This window comes from Hyaena hyaena, unplaced genomic scaffold, assembly GCF_003009895.1.
Source record: "Hyaena hyaena isolate Hyena2069 unplaced genomic scaffold, ASM300989v1 scaffold_361, whole genome shotgun sequence".
NCBI lineage: Eukaryota > Metazoa > Chordata > Mammalia > Carnivora > Hyaenidae > Hyaena > Hyaena hyaena.
Window position 1 is genome coordinate 776,796 of NW_024080991.1, and position 16,042 is coordinate 792,837.

Sequence of the window (16,042 nt, forward strand, 5' to 3'; positions counted from 1 at the left end):
AGGCTTCCTCCCTGCCAAGCCTTGAATCCCCATCCCCAACCCCATAGTATCTGCTAGGAATCCCCAACCTGCAGCCCTTGATACTCTGCAATGAATGCCTGTGCAAGGACAGGAGGGCTGGGGAGATCAGGCCCCAAACTGCAATCCAACCTCTGGTTTAGGGCTCCCATCTGAGTCAGAAGTCTTTCCTCTTGGAATCTGCTTCTCTGCTCTCTTCTCTGTCTCTACCTTCCCAACGCAGCACCCCTCCCCTCCCAGCTCTGAAGATCCCCAGCCTCCCGGGATCTCTCACCTTCTTCTCTGGATCCCCAAAGGCCAGCTGCCCTGGTGTCCGCTCAGGTCAGACTAGTGCCAAGAATGCGCATCTGGACGGGGAGGCTAGCCCTCTTGCCGTGGAGTCAGGGCTCTTCTCATTTGCATAGCAACCTCCGCCCCTTATTTGCAAGTTCTCTTCCCAGTCACACCCAGCTGCCAAGCCCTGACATCACCCAGCAAGCTGCCCAGGCTGCTATAAAAGGGGTCCAGATCCCACACCACTTCTAAACACAGAGCAAACCCGCAGAGCCTTGAACATAACTGGTTACAGCTAGTGAGAAATAACTCCTCTCCTTCACCTACCCAACCCTGCTCCAGCCAATCCAGAGCACTTGAAGGCAGCCAGCCGCTGCACTTCTTTAGGGGAAAGTTAGGAGCTCAGGCTTGACCAGCCCATTGAGTCCTGTCCAAGAACGCAGGGGACCGGACAAAGAGAAGTGGGGCCCAGCCTCGGTTGCCAGGTACCTGCTATTCCCACTCCAGCGAACCCAGCTTGGCCAGGTTGCAGCATGACTCTGTGGAATGGTGAGCTGCCTTTCTACCCCCAGCCCCGGCATGCTCCTGGCATCAGCGTCCCACTGCTCATCGTCATTCTGGTGTTCTTGGCCTTGGCTGCCAGCTTCCTGCTCATCTTGCCTGGGATCCGTGGCCACTCGGTAAGGGGGTGCTAGATGCTAGGGCCTGGGGGTCGTGGGCAGCTTGTCTCTGGATGAACTAGGACAGGTAATATGGTAGCAAATGCTTCCATGGATAGTCAGACTGAAACACTGACCCAGAGGAGCATAGGTGGAGCACACAGAAGTCTAGGGCAGCAGGCATGTCTTTCCAAGGACTGGGGGAGGTTGAGGCTCTGTGCAAAACATCCTAGAAACTGACCCCACCTGGATCATTCAGGAGGCTGTTGCAGAGAGTGAGTGCCCAGTCCAGTAATCCTGGGGTTGATTCTAGTCTTCCATGCTGGTGGAGTCTTCCTCCTTCCCTGAGACCGTGGCTGCACTCCAATCTCAGCCTTCAGGTGATGACTCGATGATTGGCAGACCGAGAGGACAGAAACCAGCAGCTGAGACTGCTGTGTTTCACTGTCTGCTGCATAGAGGTGTAAGTGTATGAGTGCTCCCATCCTAAGGGCTCAGAGACTCCCACACAGGATTCAAAGTTATAGCAGACTGGGTACTTTTCCTTGGATTCCCCTGCCCCGCTTCTCCTAGAACCTAAGTTGTTTTTCAAGTCTACAAGTTTCTAGCCTCCCTCAGTCTTGATCTGTGTTGGTTTCCTTGGGAAACTGGTGCACCTAGGAATATCTGAGAGGTTGCATTCCCACCTCCTCTATGTGGTGACAGGACCCTGGAACCACCCTCTCCTGGGGAAGATGACCCCATGACCCACTTCTGGACTCACTGAGCCTCACCATAGCAGTGACTCAACTAGCCAGCATGACCAGCACCAGGAGCCAGATAGCTGGCGGGTGAAGGTGGCGGGCTAGCACCAGGCAGAAAGCCATGTTGTGGGGTGCACTGGGAAATGGGACTGGGGCAGCCGACATGCATGGCTAGAAAACTTCAGAAATGGCAATGGCTCAGAGGAACTTGTACAAAAACAAAACTGACTTCTGCTTCAAAACATCAGGAATGGAACTGGTAAAAAGGTGTAGCACAAGAGGGGACAGTTTCCAAGGCACTAGAGATCTAGGAGGTCTTGGGGACTCTAGCCCAGCCGTTACCGGGCCTGACCCAGATGCCTGTTCCTGCAGCGCTGGTTCTGGCTGGTGAGAGTTCTTCTCAGTCTCTTCATAGGCGCAGAAATTGTGGGTGAGTGTGTGGGGCAGCAGGTGGGGAGAGGACCTGGGTGAGGCTGGAGGTGGGCAGAGGGCACCTGGGAAAATGGAGATTGGAGGTTCGTGCCCTGTTCCCTCTTTCCATTCTGCAGCTCTTTCTAGTGCCCAGTCTTACACCCTTACCATGTATACCACATTGGACCCTAGACCCCCCCACCTCTCTGCACTTCATCCTACCTGCCATCATCGCCCTCCCCATTCCATGTCCCCACTTCTCTCCCTCCCTCCCCTCCCCTCACACGGAGCCTCTCCCCACAGCCGTGCACTTCAGCGCACAGTGGTCGGTGGGTGGAGTGAGCACCAACACATCCTACAAGGCCTTCAGCGCAGCACGAGTCAGAGCCCATGTTGGTCTGCACGTCGGCCTGCAGGGAATTAATATTACACTCACAGGTGAGGGGGGGCTGGGGCAAAGTGAACTCCTGTTGGCGGACCCCATGGTTGGGGGAGTGTGGCAGGGACATCCGGAGGAAATCTCGGACCCCACAGGCTCAAAGAGTTTATTCCTTTCGGAGCTGTGCTCTCCCCAACCGCTGCCAAACAGTTTGCTTTCTCTCACACCTCCACTTTCCTGTCCGTGTTTGCTCAGCTGCGGGGTCCCCAGCTGCGCGCAGCTGCGTGACTCTGCCGCTCATCCTCCCTCCGCAGGGACCCCGGTGCAGCAGCTGAACGAGACCATAGACTACAACGAACACTTTAACTGGCGCGTGGGCGAGAACTACGCCGCGGAGTACTGGGAGGCGCTGGAGAAGGGGCTGCCGGATCCCGTTCTCTACTTGGCGGAGAAGTTCACCCCCAGCAGCCCCTGCGGGCTCTACCGCCAGTACCGCCGGGCGGGCCACTATGCTTCGGCCACGCTGTGGTGAGCGCTGGAGAGAAGCACGCGTGGCCGAGGGAGGGAGGGGGTGGCGGGGTGGGGGGCCCCACAGGGCCGGAAGTGAGAATTTCCGCCTCTCGAGACAGAAAGTCACGAGGTCCTGCGCACAGACCGCGCGAACCCGGAGAGCCGGCAGAGGCCGGACGCCCGCCACTCCCCTGCGCCTCCGCCGCCCCAGCCCCGCTTTCCGTCTGGGGTAGGGGCGGAGAAGAAGCGAGGCTGGGGCAGCCCAGCTCACGGCGCGGTGTATCCCCTCCGCAGGGTGGCTTTCTGCTTCTGGCTCCTCTCCAACGGGCTGCTGTCCATGCCGGTTCCGCTCTACGGAGGCTTGGCGCTCCTGACCACCGGTGCCTTCACGCTCTTCTCTATTTTCGCCTTCGCCTCCATCTCCAGCGTGCAGCTCTGCCCTCTCCGTCTCGGCTCCTCCGCTCTCACCACTCACTATGGCGCTGCCTTTTGGGTCACCTTGGCCACCGGTGAGGACCAAGGAGGCAGATTCCGGGAGGCTGGGGTGGGGACTGGATTTATACTGGTGTGTGCTTTACAGTCAACAAAACGAGTTCACACATACTATCTAATCTCCTCCTCTTAGTTCCTAGAAGCAGGTGCGGTTATACCCGTTTTACACATGAGGGGAGGGGGTTCTTGAGGGGTTCAGTATCTTGCCCCAGTTAGCACATGAAACTGTGTATCCAAGTAATCCGTATTAGGGGTGTTTCTGCCCTGGGTGTTGGGGGAGGAAACGTAAGAGGTAGCGCACAGGAGACGGAGGGGGGCAGGCCAGATACTGGCTTGGAGCCCTGACTACCCTGTTTCCTTCCGTTGGCGCTGTGGCAGGCATCCTGTGCCTCCTGCTTGGAGTGGCGGTGGTGAGTCTCCACTACTCGTGGCCCAGTGCGCTTCGCACCTTCTTGGACCAAAGCGTCAAGGACTACGGTAGCCAGGAGAAAGGGAGCTCTCTTCTCATCCTGAACAACCCACTGCATAAGCAGTTTGGAGCCCTGGACTTAACGACCAATACTAAACTTTGAGGGGGACTCAACCTCAGATTGCTACTCCACCTCAGTTCCCTGCAAGCCGGGTAGCAATGCTGGCTGGGGTTGGGCCAGAAGAGTTCCAAGAAAGTCACTGCCCTGGAAGGGGTGGGGAGCCACCAGGGAAACGCAGGGATGGGGGTGGGGGAGTCTCCTAGAGTGACCTGTAAATAAATATTTTTCCTTTTTTTTTTTTTAAACTTGTTTCCATTACATTTCATCGCTTTCCCAGGCTTGGGGAATATGAGTCCTCAGCGGACTTCCTTGGGTTGGAAGCAGCCAAGTCCATTCTCGCTGCCTTGCCACAAGGCTCTGGGAGAGGCGCGCCCTCTAGTGACCAAAGGGGAACCCACCAGAGCCAGTATCTTCCTGAGCTGCCCCAGGTGGATGGTAGGTAGCAGTGACCAGGCAGGTCACCATCCCACTGGCCCAGTGGGTTCCCCCTTCATTGGCCCAGGTGAGTGGACCTGGAGGGAATGGCATTTTTTAGATCATTTACTAACTCCAGTTTATGGAGTTTAACTCCACCTCACTAAGAGGTGGTATCTAAGGGCTAACTAAAGTAGATGTCGGCAGGGCATAAAAATGTAAATCCTGGGATTCGTTTTTAAGTCCTTGGCAAGACCTACAATCTTATTTAGCAAATTTGGGAAGTGAAGCTTAAAGATAATGTAGCACACGTGTTTGATATCCTGGGACAAGAAGTTTGGTTTCTTCTCTCACCCAGGACTTTCACTGTATCGAGAGATCACACAAGCTGGGGAAGTAAAAGAAGAACAAAAGGGACCCAGAAAAAGGAAAACAAGAGGGATAGGGGAGACCGTAAAGGTATCACACTGTAACCTCCCCAACACACATGCACACACACACATACACACAATGTAGATGAAGCTGAGTTCTAATAAATGGCACCTCAAAGAGGCAAGGCATCAAGGGAAGGCAGGGTTGCTGGCAGCACCTGCTAGGTCTTACCATGGAGACAGGGTTTATGGGAAGCTCCTGTGTCTGTTCAGCATATTAGGGCTTTTTGTTTTGTTTTTTTTAACATCAGTAGGAAAAGCCTCTTTTTCCTTCTCCACCTATAGATTGGGGCTTGGGGCATGAAACAACCCATCCCGCTGTCAGTTCTGGCAGGTTTATGAGGCTCCAGTGAGATCTGGAACCAGACTGGAAGTCCGGATGGCCACCAGGGAGAAGAACCTTACAGGGTACAGTCAGGCTCTCTGGGATGCTCCTTCTTACAGCATGTCTCAGAGGAAGCCTCTGACAGAGGAATGTCCTGGGGCTCGGGACTCTCGGCTGTGGACCGGAAGCGGGGGCTCAGGAGTCCCCCTTCTTCAGGATTCCAATCCAGTGTAGGGTCCTCTCCTGAACTCTGGTTGAAGAAAGCCTTCAGCCTCTGGGGCTGTATCCTGTGGGCCACTGCCATGGCCAGGCCCAGCAGCACACAAAGCAGTCCTGGGGATGAGACAACAGGTGTCCCACCTTGGTGATAGTTATACCCTCCCAAGGAATTCTTGCAAGAGCATCAGAACAACTTTCAGGGAATGCTGGTATCCTCGTTTCAAGGCAACTGGGACTCAGAGAAGTGACCGGCTTCGGGTCATATGGCTGGTGTGGCTCTGTTGTTCTGAGCTTTGATTCTAGGCCCAGTGCTCTTTGAATTACATCTCAGAAGAAAGAGAGAGAACTCTGAAAACAGAGAACTCTGGTGGAAAGGCATAGAGGAGAAGGCATGAGAAAAGGCATGAGAGAACATGAGAGGAGAAAGGCTTGTGGATAATTTAAGGCCATGTGAGGCAGAGAAAGAGAAGCGTTCTAGGAATGGAGGACACAGAGAAGAGTGTTTGGGGGAAGCAGGAAGGGACAGAAGATTGGAAGATTTGGGAAAGAGCTGGGTGAAGGGAGAGTTAGGGGATGAGGGACACGACAGAGACAAAAGACACAGGGAGTAGGCATCTATGGGGGTGGGTAGAGGAACTGGGGAGAAAAAGCCCAGAGAGTGATGTAAGAGGGATAGGGCTTTAAAGGAAGGAAACGCATGCTGGCCCCAGAGGCAGACCCTCAACCCCCACCAATATGGTGGTCCCTGGCCCTCCCTCCCTGGCCCTAAGCCCTCCAGTGTCTGTCTTCAGGGCTGGACCTCACCTGTGGTCAATGTGATCCAGAAGGCAGGCCCATGGCGAGTGTGCAGTGTAGCGGTGCCCAGGCGCAGGTGACAGGGTGGTGTGAGTGATGTGGCCATGGAGAAGAAGAGCAGTCCCAACAGCTGGAAGATGCCTGTGGCCAGCAGCATGTGACCACCGTAGACCAGCACAGGCATAGACAGCATCACATTGGCCAGCAGCCAGCAGAGGAATGCCACCCTGGAGAGCCAGGGATCTAGTGAAGGTTGGTCTAGACACCTCTACTTGGAAGGGCCCATGTGGAGGCTCAAGTACCCAAGAATACCCAGAGATGTGAGATATGGATTTCTGCCTATAGGTTTCCCAACAAAGTACTGTGGGGCTGGTGCCAGCCTGTCCCACTAGGGATTTCCACATGAGTGGAGGAAAGATAGATAGAAACACCATCCCTGGGTCTAGGCCAGCAGGGCCTCCATACCACCCTCACCAGAGCGTGGCTGAGGTGTAGTGTCCTGCCAGGCGGTATTGGCCATGCAGACCACATGGGTTGTTTGGGGTGAACTTCTCAGCCAGGTAGAGCACAGGGTCCGGCAGGCCCTTCTCCAGTGCCTTTGCATACTCCTCAGCATAGTTTTCACCCAGGCGCCATGTGAACTCCTCATTGTAATTGATGGTCTCATTTAGCTGCTGCACTGGGATCCCTGGAGGAATGGGACAGGTGTGCTCAGCAGGAACCGAAGGACCAGAGTGTGCATTTGCCTGGGTAGGGGCTCATCACAGTGGGCAGATGTACAGAAGCTGGTATCAATCTCTGGAAAGTTCCCTTCCTACCATCCCCCCATCCTGTAGGTCTTTAGACCACACCAAACTAGATCCCAAAGACACAGCAGAATCTTCTCCCTCACAGGTAAGAGCCATCCCTTACCTGTGAGTGTGATGTTGACTCCTCCCAGCCCAACCTGTAGCCCAACATCAGCGCTGATCCATTTGGAACTGAAGGCCTTGTACGATGTATTGGTGCTGACCTGGCCCACGGACCACTCAGAACTGAAATTCACGGCTGGGGTTGGGGAGTTGGACATACAGGAACTCAGGAAGATCTGGGCATTACTGGGTTAGAGTCAGGAGAGCTCCAAGGGGTCTAGGTCTGTTTTGCACATAATTGTATATCTATTAACTAGCTCAGGGTCTAGCTCATGGTTAGCTTGTCAATAATATGTTTGCTCAAGATGAATAAAGGGGTCAGAATCCAAGACTCCCCTTGTTCACACTCTACTTATGCCCCTCCTACCCACCCCCCACACCCGGGGAATCAGAAGTTGCTATAAGCAAACCAGGAGTGGGGAGTTTGGCTGTGGGGCAAACTAGATGGGACAGAGGCAGTTGCCCAAGATTATACTCACCTAGGATCACAGCCCCGATGAATAAGCTGGTCACTACCCGTAGCAGCCAAAACAGCCTCTGAGTCACAGGGTGGGTGGGTTTAAGAAGGAACACCCTCCTTCCAAATCCACCCTTCCTCTTGGGTGTGTGGGGGCGGGGGTTCTAAAACTGAGGTCACTTGGACTATTGAGATCAGAGTGTCTGCCACATAATAGGTGCTCAATAATTATGTGTTGAATCAATGAGTAGGGAGCTCCCTCCTGGGGGGTGGGTGACACTTTCTCGGGACTGGAGTCTTTCCTGAGTCTGGTTGTAGTCAGAGAGTCTTGCCCCCTCACCTTGAGGCCAAGGTCTCTCTGGGGCTGGGGTATCCAGGGCTGGGTTTGTTTCTCACCATCTTGCCCCGAATGCCAGGCAGGATGATGATGAAGGTGATCAGTGCAGTCAGAAAGATGGCAATGATGACGGCCAAGGTGGTATCCATTGGGAAGATTGGCTTGAGGCCAGTATAGAAGGGAAATGTGTGTCCGAAAGCAGCCATTTTGATGGGGCTGTGAGGCGCAGGCCTATGCTGTAGGACAAGAGATGTTTATGTCTATGAGCTAAGTACTGTTCTTGGTGCTGAAGATACAGCTAAGAATAAAACAGACCAGTTCCCTCATCTCTGGAACTCAACAGATTCTACTGCTACTGCCATTCCATTGTGCCTCTGCCATCCATCTCCCTGTGTTTTGGCTGTGAGGGAATGAAGGTCATGGCAATCCATCTCTGTTGCCCCACGCACCTTTCCTAACCCTCAGATCCCCTAAATCAGTGCCACAACCATCCTCGAGGCTTCTCTGCTTCCTCTGGAACTGTCTTAAGAAATATAATTCTCTTTTATCTCTCTCAGGCCTCCAGCCTAATCAGACAGATCACAGAACATAAAGAGAGCTATATTTACAGTCAAGTGAAGGCATAAGGGTGAAAGTTGGTACAGATTACAAAAAGATTGGCTTTCCTCCTCAGCCTCCAAAGGAACAAAGGCCAGACAGCTTTGCTAAGTATATAATCTAATGATATCATCAGAGGGCTGATTCTCAGTCCTGACAGTGCCCACACTGGTCTGTCCAGCTTTCTCAAGCACCCTGGCTCCTCCTCTGGCAACTCTAGAATAATTGAAATCAATTGAGTTTACCTCATCTTACAATCAGTTATCCCACCTCTGCTCATCTCCCTGTGCGTGATCTGTACTGGGACCTTGGTTTGCCCAGGAGGCTCCATTATTTATAGTCTGGCCAGGTAGTGTCTTGTTAAGTGAAATGGTGAAAGAATAAGTTTGGGGTTAAGCAGCTCTGTGTTTGAATTCTGCATCTGCCTCTTGCAAGTTACTTGGTTACTTGCCTCTACAGGCACTTGGTTTTATTAAAAAGTAGGGATGACAGTGTTTACCTCACAGGGTCATTGTGAGTATGAGACAAGATTGTGTGTGTAAAGTACTAAGAATAATATTTGAAACAGAGTGACATGAATAGATAGCAGCTACCAGATTGGGAAGGAGGGGGTATCTTATTGCCCCATTTATCTCCTTATCCAATAAGGAGAGACAATGTTGGAGAGAACTCTGGGCTGGAACCAGTTCTTCACTTATTTTAAAACATTAGACAGGCAAATGACAACCTCCCTGGTCCTTGGTTTCCTCATCTGCTATTGGATATGATGATCTCCATGTCCCCTCTAGTTGTAAATTCTGTGATTCTTCTATAATACCTTGTGGCTCCCAGCCTTCCACTCTCCTTCTAGGCTGGCCACCTCCTATGCTATCTCTGGGGGGTAGCATAGTATCAGGCAAAAAGACAAACAGTTTTAATCCTGTCTTTTAGACAAATCACATAAGCTCTGAGCCTAGGTTTTCCCATGAAATTTTGCTTTTTTCTTAACCCTTCAATTCTTCCATTACAGAGGAATGAGTATCTCTTTTCCTCCTGGGCTCTAAGTCCAATCCTTGCCTGCCTTCACAGCCACCTTTCCCTAGTCATCCCACATTCTCTCTGCAACTTGTCAGCTTCTCTTTCTCTACTGGATTCTTCTCTTGAGGATACGCTTAAATTTCTCCCATGTTAGGAACACAAAGAGAAGGGATTCTCTCCCTTGAACTTCTTGGTCCCTTCCTGCTACTGTCTTGTCTCACTCTTCCCCTTTCTCTTTTGCTAGGCTTTTGGGAAGAATAGTCTATGCTGGTATTTGCATTGCTTTATCTCCTCAACCCATTGCAATCTGGCTTCTCTCCATCCCCATCTTCTCCATTAGGTTACCACATACTAAATCCAAAGGTAAGTTTTTACTTCTCATCCTTCTTGACCTGTCTGTGGTATTTGGCATTGTGGACTGTTCCCTCTTTTTTCAAACTTGTTCTCCTTGGATCTCCATGACACCATGTTCTCCTGGGTCACCTGCCTTTGGCCATTCCTTCTGTAGCCCTTTGCTAGTCCTTCCTGCCCCTGAAATGTTTCTGCTTCCCAGGATTCTGTCTTGGCTCTTTTCTTCGAGTACTCTTCATGACTCCCTAGGCAAACTCATCTAGTCCCATGACTTATGCTTCTCAAATATATGTCTCCAGATAGACAGCTTACCTGGGCCAATTACCCCACTGACACTTTCGCTTGGCTTTCTCATGGATGCCTCAGATTTAACAGGTCCCAAACTGAATTCACTGTCTATGCTCTGCTTTTTATTGTTTTCCTTGTCTCTTTGGTGGCATCACCACTGTATTAATAAAATAAGCCAGAAAGCTAGACCATCTTCTCTCCTCAACACTTCTTGAAACCATCCATGAGTTTCCTTCCCTACTGCCCTAGTTCAGCCTTATTCTATCTTGCCTGGTGCCAGAACATTTTTCTCTAACAAGGAAATGATCATTTTATTTCTTTGCTCTGGGTAAAACCTAATCTCACAATCATATACAAAGTCCTTTATGATAGGATCTCACCTACCATTGCATCTTCATCTATTGGCCTCTCCCTGAATCTGACATACTCTATTAACTCTTCATGCCTTTGTATTGAAATATGCTATTTCCTCTGACTGGAATGCTCTTACCCCTTAGCAACTCCTTTTCATCCTTCAAGTCACAGCTTGTGTTAGCTCTTCTGTGAAGTTTCCTCTGGCACCATTGGGCCAGTGTGGATGTTCCTACCTCTAATGTTCTGATTGCATTTTGAATATACCTCCATGATCACAATAATCATATTGGATTGTAATTGTTTGAACATCAGTCTCCCTATTACCTTCTGATCTCCATCTTTGTATCCCTTGCATGTAGCATATACTAATCAGCTTGTGGGTTGAATGAATGAATTCATAGGAATGAGTGAGTTCCTCTCTCTGTAGGTGGCATCCTCTATTTCACACACAAGAGGGAGCTATGCTTTCTCTGTGCCCTGTACAGTATTCTGTTCTCATTCAACATTAATTGAGTGTCACCAATATAGGCCTAAGGATTGGGCAGGAAGGGATTTGACCAACCCTGTCAATCTTTAGTGCTTTCACAAAATTTTCAGAAAGCCTCTTCAAGTAGTTGGAGTCCAAAGTATGAATGTTCATGTTTAACGGAATCTGAAACATATGTTTCAGCTCTAGCTAAAAATATAACTAAGAACTTGTGGATAATATGTGATAGTGATATTTATTTTGCTTATTGGTCTAAGAATTTTTTTCTTTATGACACGTAGACTAAAGCCATTACAACTGTGATGGAAGGCTTTATGTTTTTAAAAAGGCTATACAATGTAGAATATCTTGGTTAGTAAGGTAGGAAGATAAAGCAAGTTTGTTAATACTACAAATACATGTTATATGCTGAAATTTCAAAAACAAATAGTTGCAATATAAGCAAATAATAATAGTGTAATGTACTTTGGTTAGTGTTACATATCAGCATTATTCCTGTATATATTTTAGTGGGAGGTTATAAAATACTTTACAAGAATGGCTCATCTCCATTAATGTGGTAGTGGTGCTTCAAAGAAACATTAACAAAAGTCTCTCTGTATCTTCAGTACTGAAGGACAATGTTAACTTATTTCCAAGTCACCAAAATACTTATTAAAGATGACTAAGGCAAAAAGTGAATAAAATTCTTCTTGTTTAATTTTAGGAATTAGGTTTTCCTTAATCTCCATTGCCTACTCTAAAGTTAATTTTGGATGACCTTGATCCCAAATTGGTTTTAATAATTAAGCTAAAAGATCTCCTGCATGAGTGGTCAGACTAAAATGAAAAGTCCCCATACCCAGCAATCCTGCTTTTCCTACAAAGCTTTAATTTCCCTCTGGAACATTTTCCTCCTTGGCAACCCAAGGAGGGTCTGACAGTAGAATCTCTTCCAATCTTGTCAGTCTTCACTCACTTCTCCCCTAACTCACCACATGACTCTTATATATACACAATATATACTGATACAAAGAAGCACAAGATACAGTCAGACATACACCTACAATTTCACGTAAACAGAAATACAGATACAAGAAGAAAGTACTGCTTAGTAACATAGGAAACTAGGTACATAAACGCTCAGTCAGAGGCCCCTGTGACAAAACTGAGGTGCTTTCTCAATGGGTTGGGCCAATCCCTGCACTCTGGGGTCCTCCTTCCTCACTTGGCCTAGAGAAGTGAGGGACACTTTTTCCTCCTTTCTGAACTCCCTTAAAATACTGAAGCATTTCTAATGCTCAGTTGTGTTTCAGACATAGTTACTGAATCTTACCTACCGCAGGTTGAGATGGGGTTCCTATGTGTGTTATAAGGGGTGGGCAAAAAATAAAGTTACAAATCTTTAAGAAAATTCAGCCCGGCACAGCTGGTCTTCAGCATTCAAAGTTCTTCCGTATTTTCTTAATGCTCTGTGTCCTCTCTTCTACCTTCCCCCTCACCACCTCCCCCATATTCTAGAACTCAGAAATACTACTAATTCTCTATGAAGGAGTGGGAGACATGGTCGGAGTTGCCAGAGCGCTGCCTGGTGATACACAGCTACTAGAATGTGATTATTTTGTTTCTCTAGTTGGGGCTGATTCCATTAAAAGTTTACAGCTCTGACTGGCGAGAGCTGTTAGGAACTCCTGTCCAGCCTCTTCTCTTCAAGAAGGTGTGTGGGCATGTGTATGTTGTTGCACTAAGGAAAGAATTAAGTGAAGAAACAGAAGATCTGAGAAGTGGGTTGAGGGCTGAGGTTAAGTAAGGAGCCCAGAGACGCTGAATCATGCAAGTCAAACGATCTAGACTCCAGGCAAGCCTAGATAAGGATTCCTTGTCTGTAGGCATTTATGGCCCTACGAGGTTTTTATTGTCTCCTCTTCTTACCAAACTTTCTCTTTGAGTAACTCCCACTTGATCCGAATTTACCCTGGGTGGACGCTGGAAGTGCACCCCTAGGGGGCCGGGTGGAGGCGGCACTCCAAGGCCCCCTTCAAAACCCACTCCTACCTCCCCGACCCCAGCAGCCGCATCATCCCCGCCATTCACACCCGTACCACTGTTTCCCTACCTTCGCCCCTTCCACGCAATGCGTGCGTGGCAGCCCGCGCCTCTCGCCTCCTCCTTGTCAAGGAGCCTCCCAAGCAGCGCTCCTGGGGGCGGGAACGAGGTCCAGACGTTCTGTTACCGGCAGCGCTCCCTTCCTTTCTCTCGGTGCGGCTCGCTTCCAATCCTGCTCTCCTCCTAATTAACTTAAGGACCCGGCTATGACCGGACAAACCGGGTTTGGGGTGCTTCCCCGCCCGGCACTCCAAGTCGCTCTCCACCTTCTCAGACCGCACCCGAGGATGAGAGGCGCTGCACCCGCCCTCGGTCTGGGACTGAGGAGCGACCGTGCGGAAGAGCCGGCGCAGCCCCTCCGCCCCCCCACCTCCTGCCCCCTGCCCAGAACCCCCGGGCAACTCCGGCGCAAACCTAGCGGTGCAGTCCGGGGACCGGCGGGACGCGGGCGAGGCTGGAGGCCCGGAGACCCGGAGAGCTCACGAGGACTCCGGGGATGGTTGCCACAGTCACTGGCTGGGTCTCAGGACGAACGCCTTGCTCGGAAGGCTGGCCCGCTCTGCGGGTGTTGACCGATCCTCTGGGTCTTGGAACCCAGATCCTGCGATATGGAAAATTTCAGGGAGCGCCTCCCCCGCCCCACCCCGCCCCCTCAAGGTCTTCCGCCCACTCCCCGGCCCCAGCGGACTTGCCCTTCGCGCTGTCCGCGTGGCCGCACTAGCCGAGCCCTCGCCACGGACGCGACGGCTCCCACACCTGCGCGCTCGCGCCGTCTCAGCGGGCGCTTCGGTCCTCTCCCGGCACGTCGGCGGGTCGCGGGCGCGTCCGCTAGTCTCCCGCCCCGCTCCGCCCCGCCCCTCCTTAGAACTGGGCTGCGCCGGCCCCTCTTCACCCCGGCCCCGCCCGCCCCGCGCAGAGCTGCGGAGGGAGCCGACTGGGAGCCGGCGTCGCGGGCCCCGCGGAGAGCGAGCCGGGAGCGAGCCAGTCAGCCCTTCGGGGTCGAGGGACGCCGCGGCCCAGGTCAGACCGAGGAGGGCTTCTCGGCCCACGGGCCTAGGCGCCCCGGGGGAGGGCGCGCCGTCGGCGTGGCTGCGGCGGTGGGCCCCAGCTCCGCCACGCTTTTTGAGGGAAGGGGAATTCTAGCCCTGGCCCCCCTGAGCCTCCGTTACTAACCTGAGGCTCAAATGGAACCTGCTCCGGCCTATCCACCACACACCTCACCCCAAGTTTTGGAATCTTCGAGAAACTCGAGTGTTGGGGCGCCTAGTTTGCTTGGGCCAAGGGAATCTCTGGAGCACTTCCTGGCATCAGCACATTACTCCAGAGAGGGAGCTTCGGGCTTTTAGAGTCCAGGCTCCCCCCTCAGTCCTCCCTTGGGACCAGATGGAATCCCTATGGCCTTGGCTCATATTTCTCCCACCCCAGGGTCACTATTCTAGGACTTCAGACTGGAAAAGTAGCCATGTAGGTTAAGAACAAGGTAGGCCTGTGTTCTCTCCCTGGTTCTGCCACTGCCTGGGGCTTCACTGCTCTGTCCTAAAGTTATGCCTTACACTCGAGGTTGTTAAGAAGTTACTGAACCAGGGGCATCTGGGTGGCTCAGCAGATAAGCATCTGACTTCGGCTCAGGTCATGATCTCACAGTTTGTGGGTTCGAGCCCCGCGTCAGCCTCTGTGCTGACAGCCAGCTCAGATCCTGGAGACTGTTTCAGATTCTGTGTCTCCCTCTCTCTCTGACCCTCCCCTGCTTGCTCATGCGCGCTCTCTCTCTGTCTCTCAGAAATAAATAAAATATAAATTAAAAAAAGAAGTTACTGAACTAATATTGCTATATAAATCATGTGGCTACCCACCCACAAGGAGTGATTGTCAAGCATACTCACATTCCTCCTCAGGTTGTCCCCACAGCCTGGCCTGAAAGCTCACAGCATGCTTTTTACGGGTTGAGTGGTATATTGGTGTCTGGGGCCCAGGATCCTGAAGACATAGTGGTAGGCGGGAAGGGGCAGGGCATCCGCGATCCGGGAAGGACTACTGTCCAACATCCTTATGGCTTCAACCATTCAGGGCCCTGCTCTTCACAAACTATCAAAGACCATCATCTGGACAGTCTTGGATGGAGTGGGTGATATGCTGAGCTTTTGAGTTATGACAGGGCCTAGGGTTTTTCATTTGTTTCATGGGGGATGGCAAGTTGGGATGAGATCACCCTCTAGGGCTCCTCCTATGGGTCTAGACGACATGTTCAGGAGTCCTGAGAGTCTAGTCTAAGATAAGGCTTTCTCTGAACTCTCACTTTCTTCCACTAGACAGTTCCCTAGCCCCACCCCACCCCCAGTATCTATGCTGCCTTAGAAGATCTTCACTGGCCTCAGACACTCCCTGTGCCTCTCAGGAGTCCCAGTCTGAGTCCCCTGCTGCCTGTTACCCTATTGTCCCTGGGTGAATGATTTGTTAGCCTGGAGAGAGAGAGAGAGAGAGAGAGAGAGAGAGAGAGAGAGAGGAGAGAGAGAGAGGAGAGAAAGCTGGCACCAAACACAGGAGCACCTGGTGCAGCATTTTTTGAGTCTGCCTGGAAGAGCCAAGCTCCAGCCCACCCTCTCCCTATATCCCATTTACATAACACCTGTCACTTATTTTGCTTTGAATTCAACCTCATTCTCATGTCTGATTCTGGCAACTATGCTAGGAGGTAGACAATTCAGGCATGTTTACTCTCATAGCTGGAAGAGGAAACCAAGGTCCAGACCAGAGAAGTAACCTGCCTAAGACCACACTCTGGCAGCACCCCAGTGTCCTGTCAAGCAAGGCTCTGTCCAAAGAATACACATATCAGAAAGCTGGGCCAAAACAAGGTTTTTCAGTTAATCTTACAAGGTAAGTCCAGGAAGGCAGAGATTTCTGTCTGCTTTGTTCATCACTTAATCTCCAATTCCTAGGTCAATGCCTGATACGTAGT

General features: G+C 51.3%; 2 protein-coding genes across 3 annotated transcripts; one reads left to right on the forward strand and one right to left on the reverse strand.

Annotated features, from left to right (window-relative positions):
• The first annotated feature begins 824 nt into the window (after positions 1 to 824).
• Positions 825 to 4,129, forward strand: DUOXA2 (dual oxidase maturation factor 2). Its single transcript, XM_039250077.1, has 6 exons — positions 825 to 971; positions 2,066 to 2,123; positions 2,408 to 2,542; positions 2,798 to 3,011; positions 3,288 to 3,502; positions 3,864 to 4,129. Exons 1-6 carry the CDS (start codon positions 825 to 827, stop codon positions 4,055 to 4,057), a joined length of 963 nt encoding a protein of 320 aa, XP_039106008.1. The 3' UTR covers positions 4,058 to 4,129.
• Positions 4,130 to 5,261: 1,132 nt separating this feature from the next.
• On the reverse strand, positions 5,262 to 8,110 carry DUOXA1 (dual oxidase maturation factor 1). 2 transcript variants are annotated; one of them, XM_039250074.1, is made up of 6 exons: positions 7,964 to 8,110; positions 7,590 to 7,647; positions 7,112 to 7,246; positions 6,674 to 6,887; positions 6,209 to 6,426; positions 5,262 to 5,518 (listed from the first exon to the last, which is right to left on the reverse strand). In XM_039250074.1, the coding sequence occupies exons 1-6, from the start codon at positions 8,108 to 8,110 to the stop codon at positions 5,262 to 5,264; spliced, it is 1,029 nt and encodes a 342-aa protein (XP_039106005.1). The 2 variants fall into 2 exon arrangements, with proteins under 2 accessions (XP_039106005.1, XP_039106007.1); XM_039250076.1 differs by lacking the exon at positions 7,112 to 7,246.
• Between the last annotated feature and the right edge of the window lie 7,932 nt (positions 8,111 to 16,042).

Coding starts and splice junctions, on each gene's coding strand:
- DUOXA1 (XM_039250074.1), bottom strand. CDS start 8,110: ATGGCTGCTTTCGGACACACATTTCCCTTCTATACTGGCCTCAAGCCA. Junction 6,888..7,111: donor AGTCAACATCACACTCACAG/GTAAGGGATGGC, acceptor CCATTCCTCCAG/GGATCCCAGTGCAGCAGCTA. Junction 5,519..6,208: donor CTGGATCACATTGACCACAG/GTGAGGTCCAGC, acceptor TCTCATCCCCAG/GACTGCTTTGTGTGCTGCTG.
- DUOXA2 (XM_039250077.1), top strand. CDS start 825: ATGACTCTGTGGAATGGTGAGCTGCCTTTCTACCCCCAGCCCCGGCAT. Junction 2,543..2,797: donor AATTAATATTACACTCACAG/GTGAGGGGGGGC, acceptor CTCCCTCCGCAG/GGACCCCGGTGCAGCAGCTG. Junction 3,012..3,287: donor TATGCTTCGGCCACGCTGTG/GTGAGCGCTGGA, acceptor TCCCCTCCGCAG/GGTGGCTTTCTGCTTCTGGC.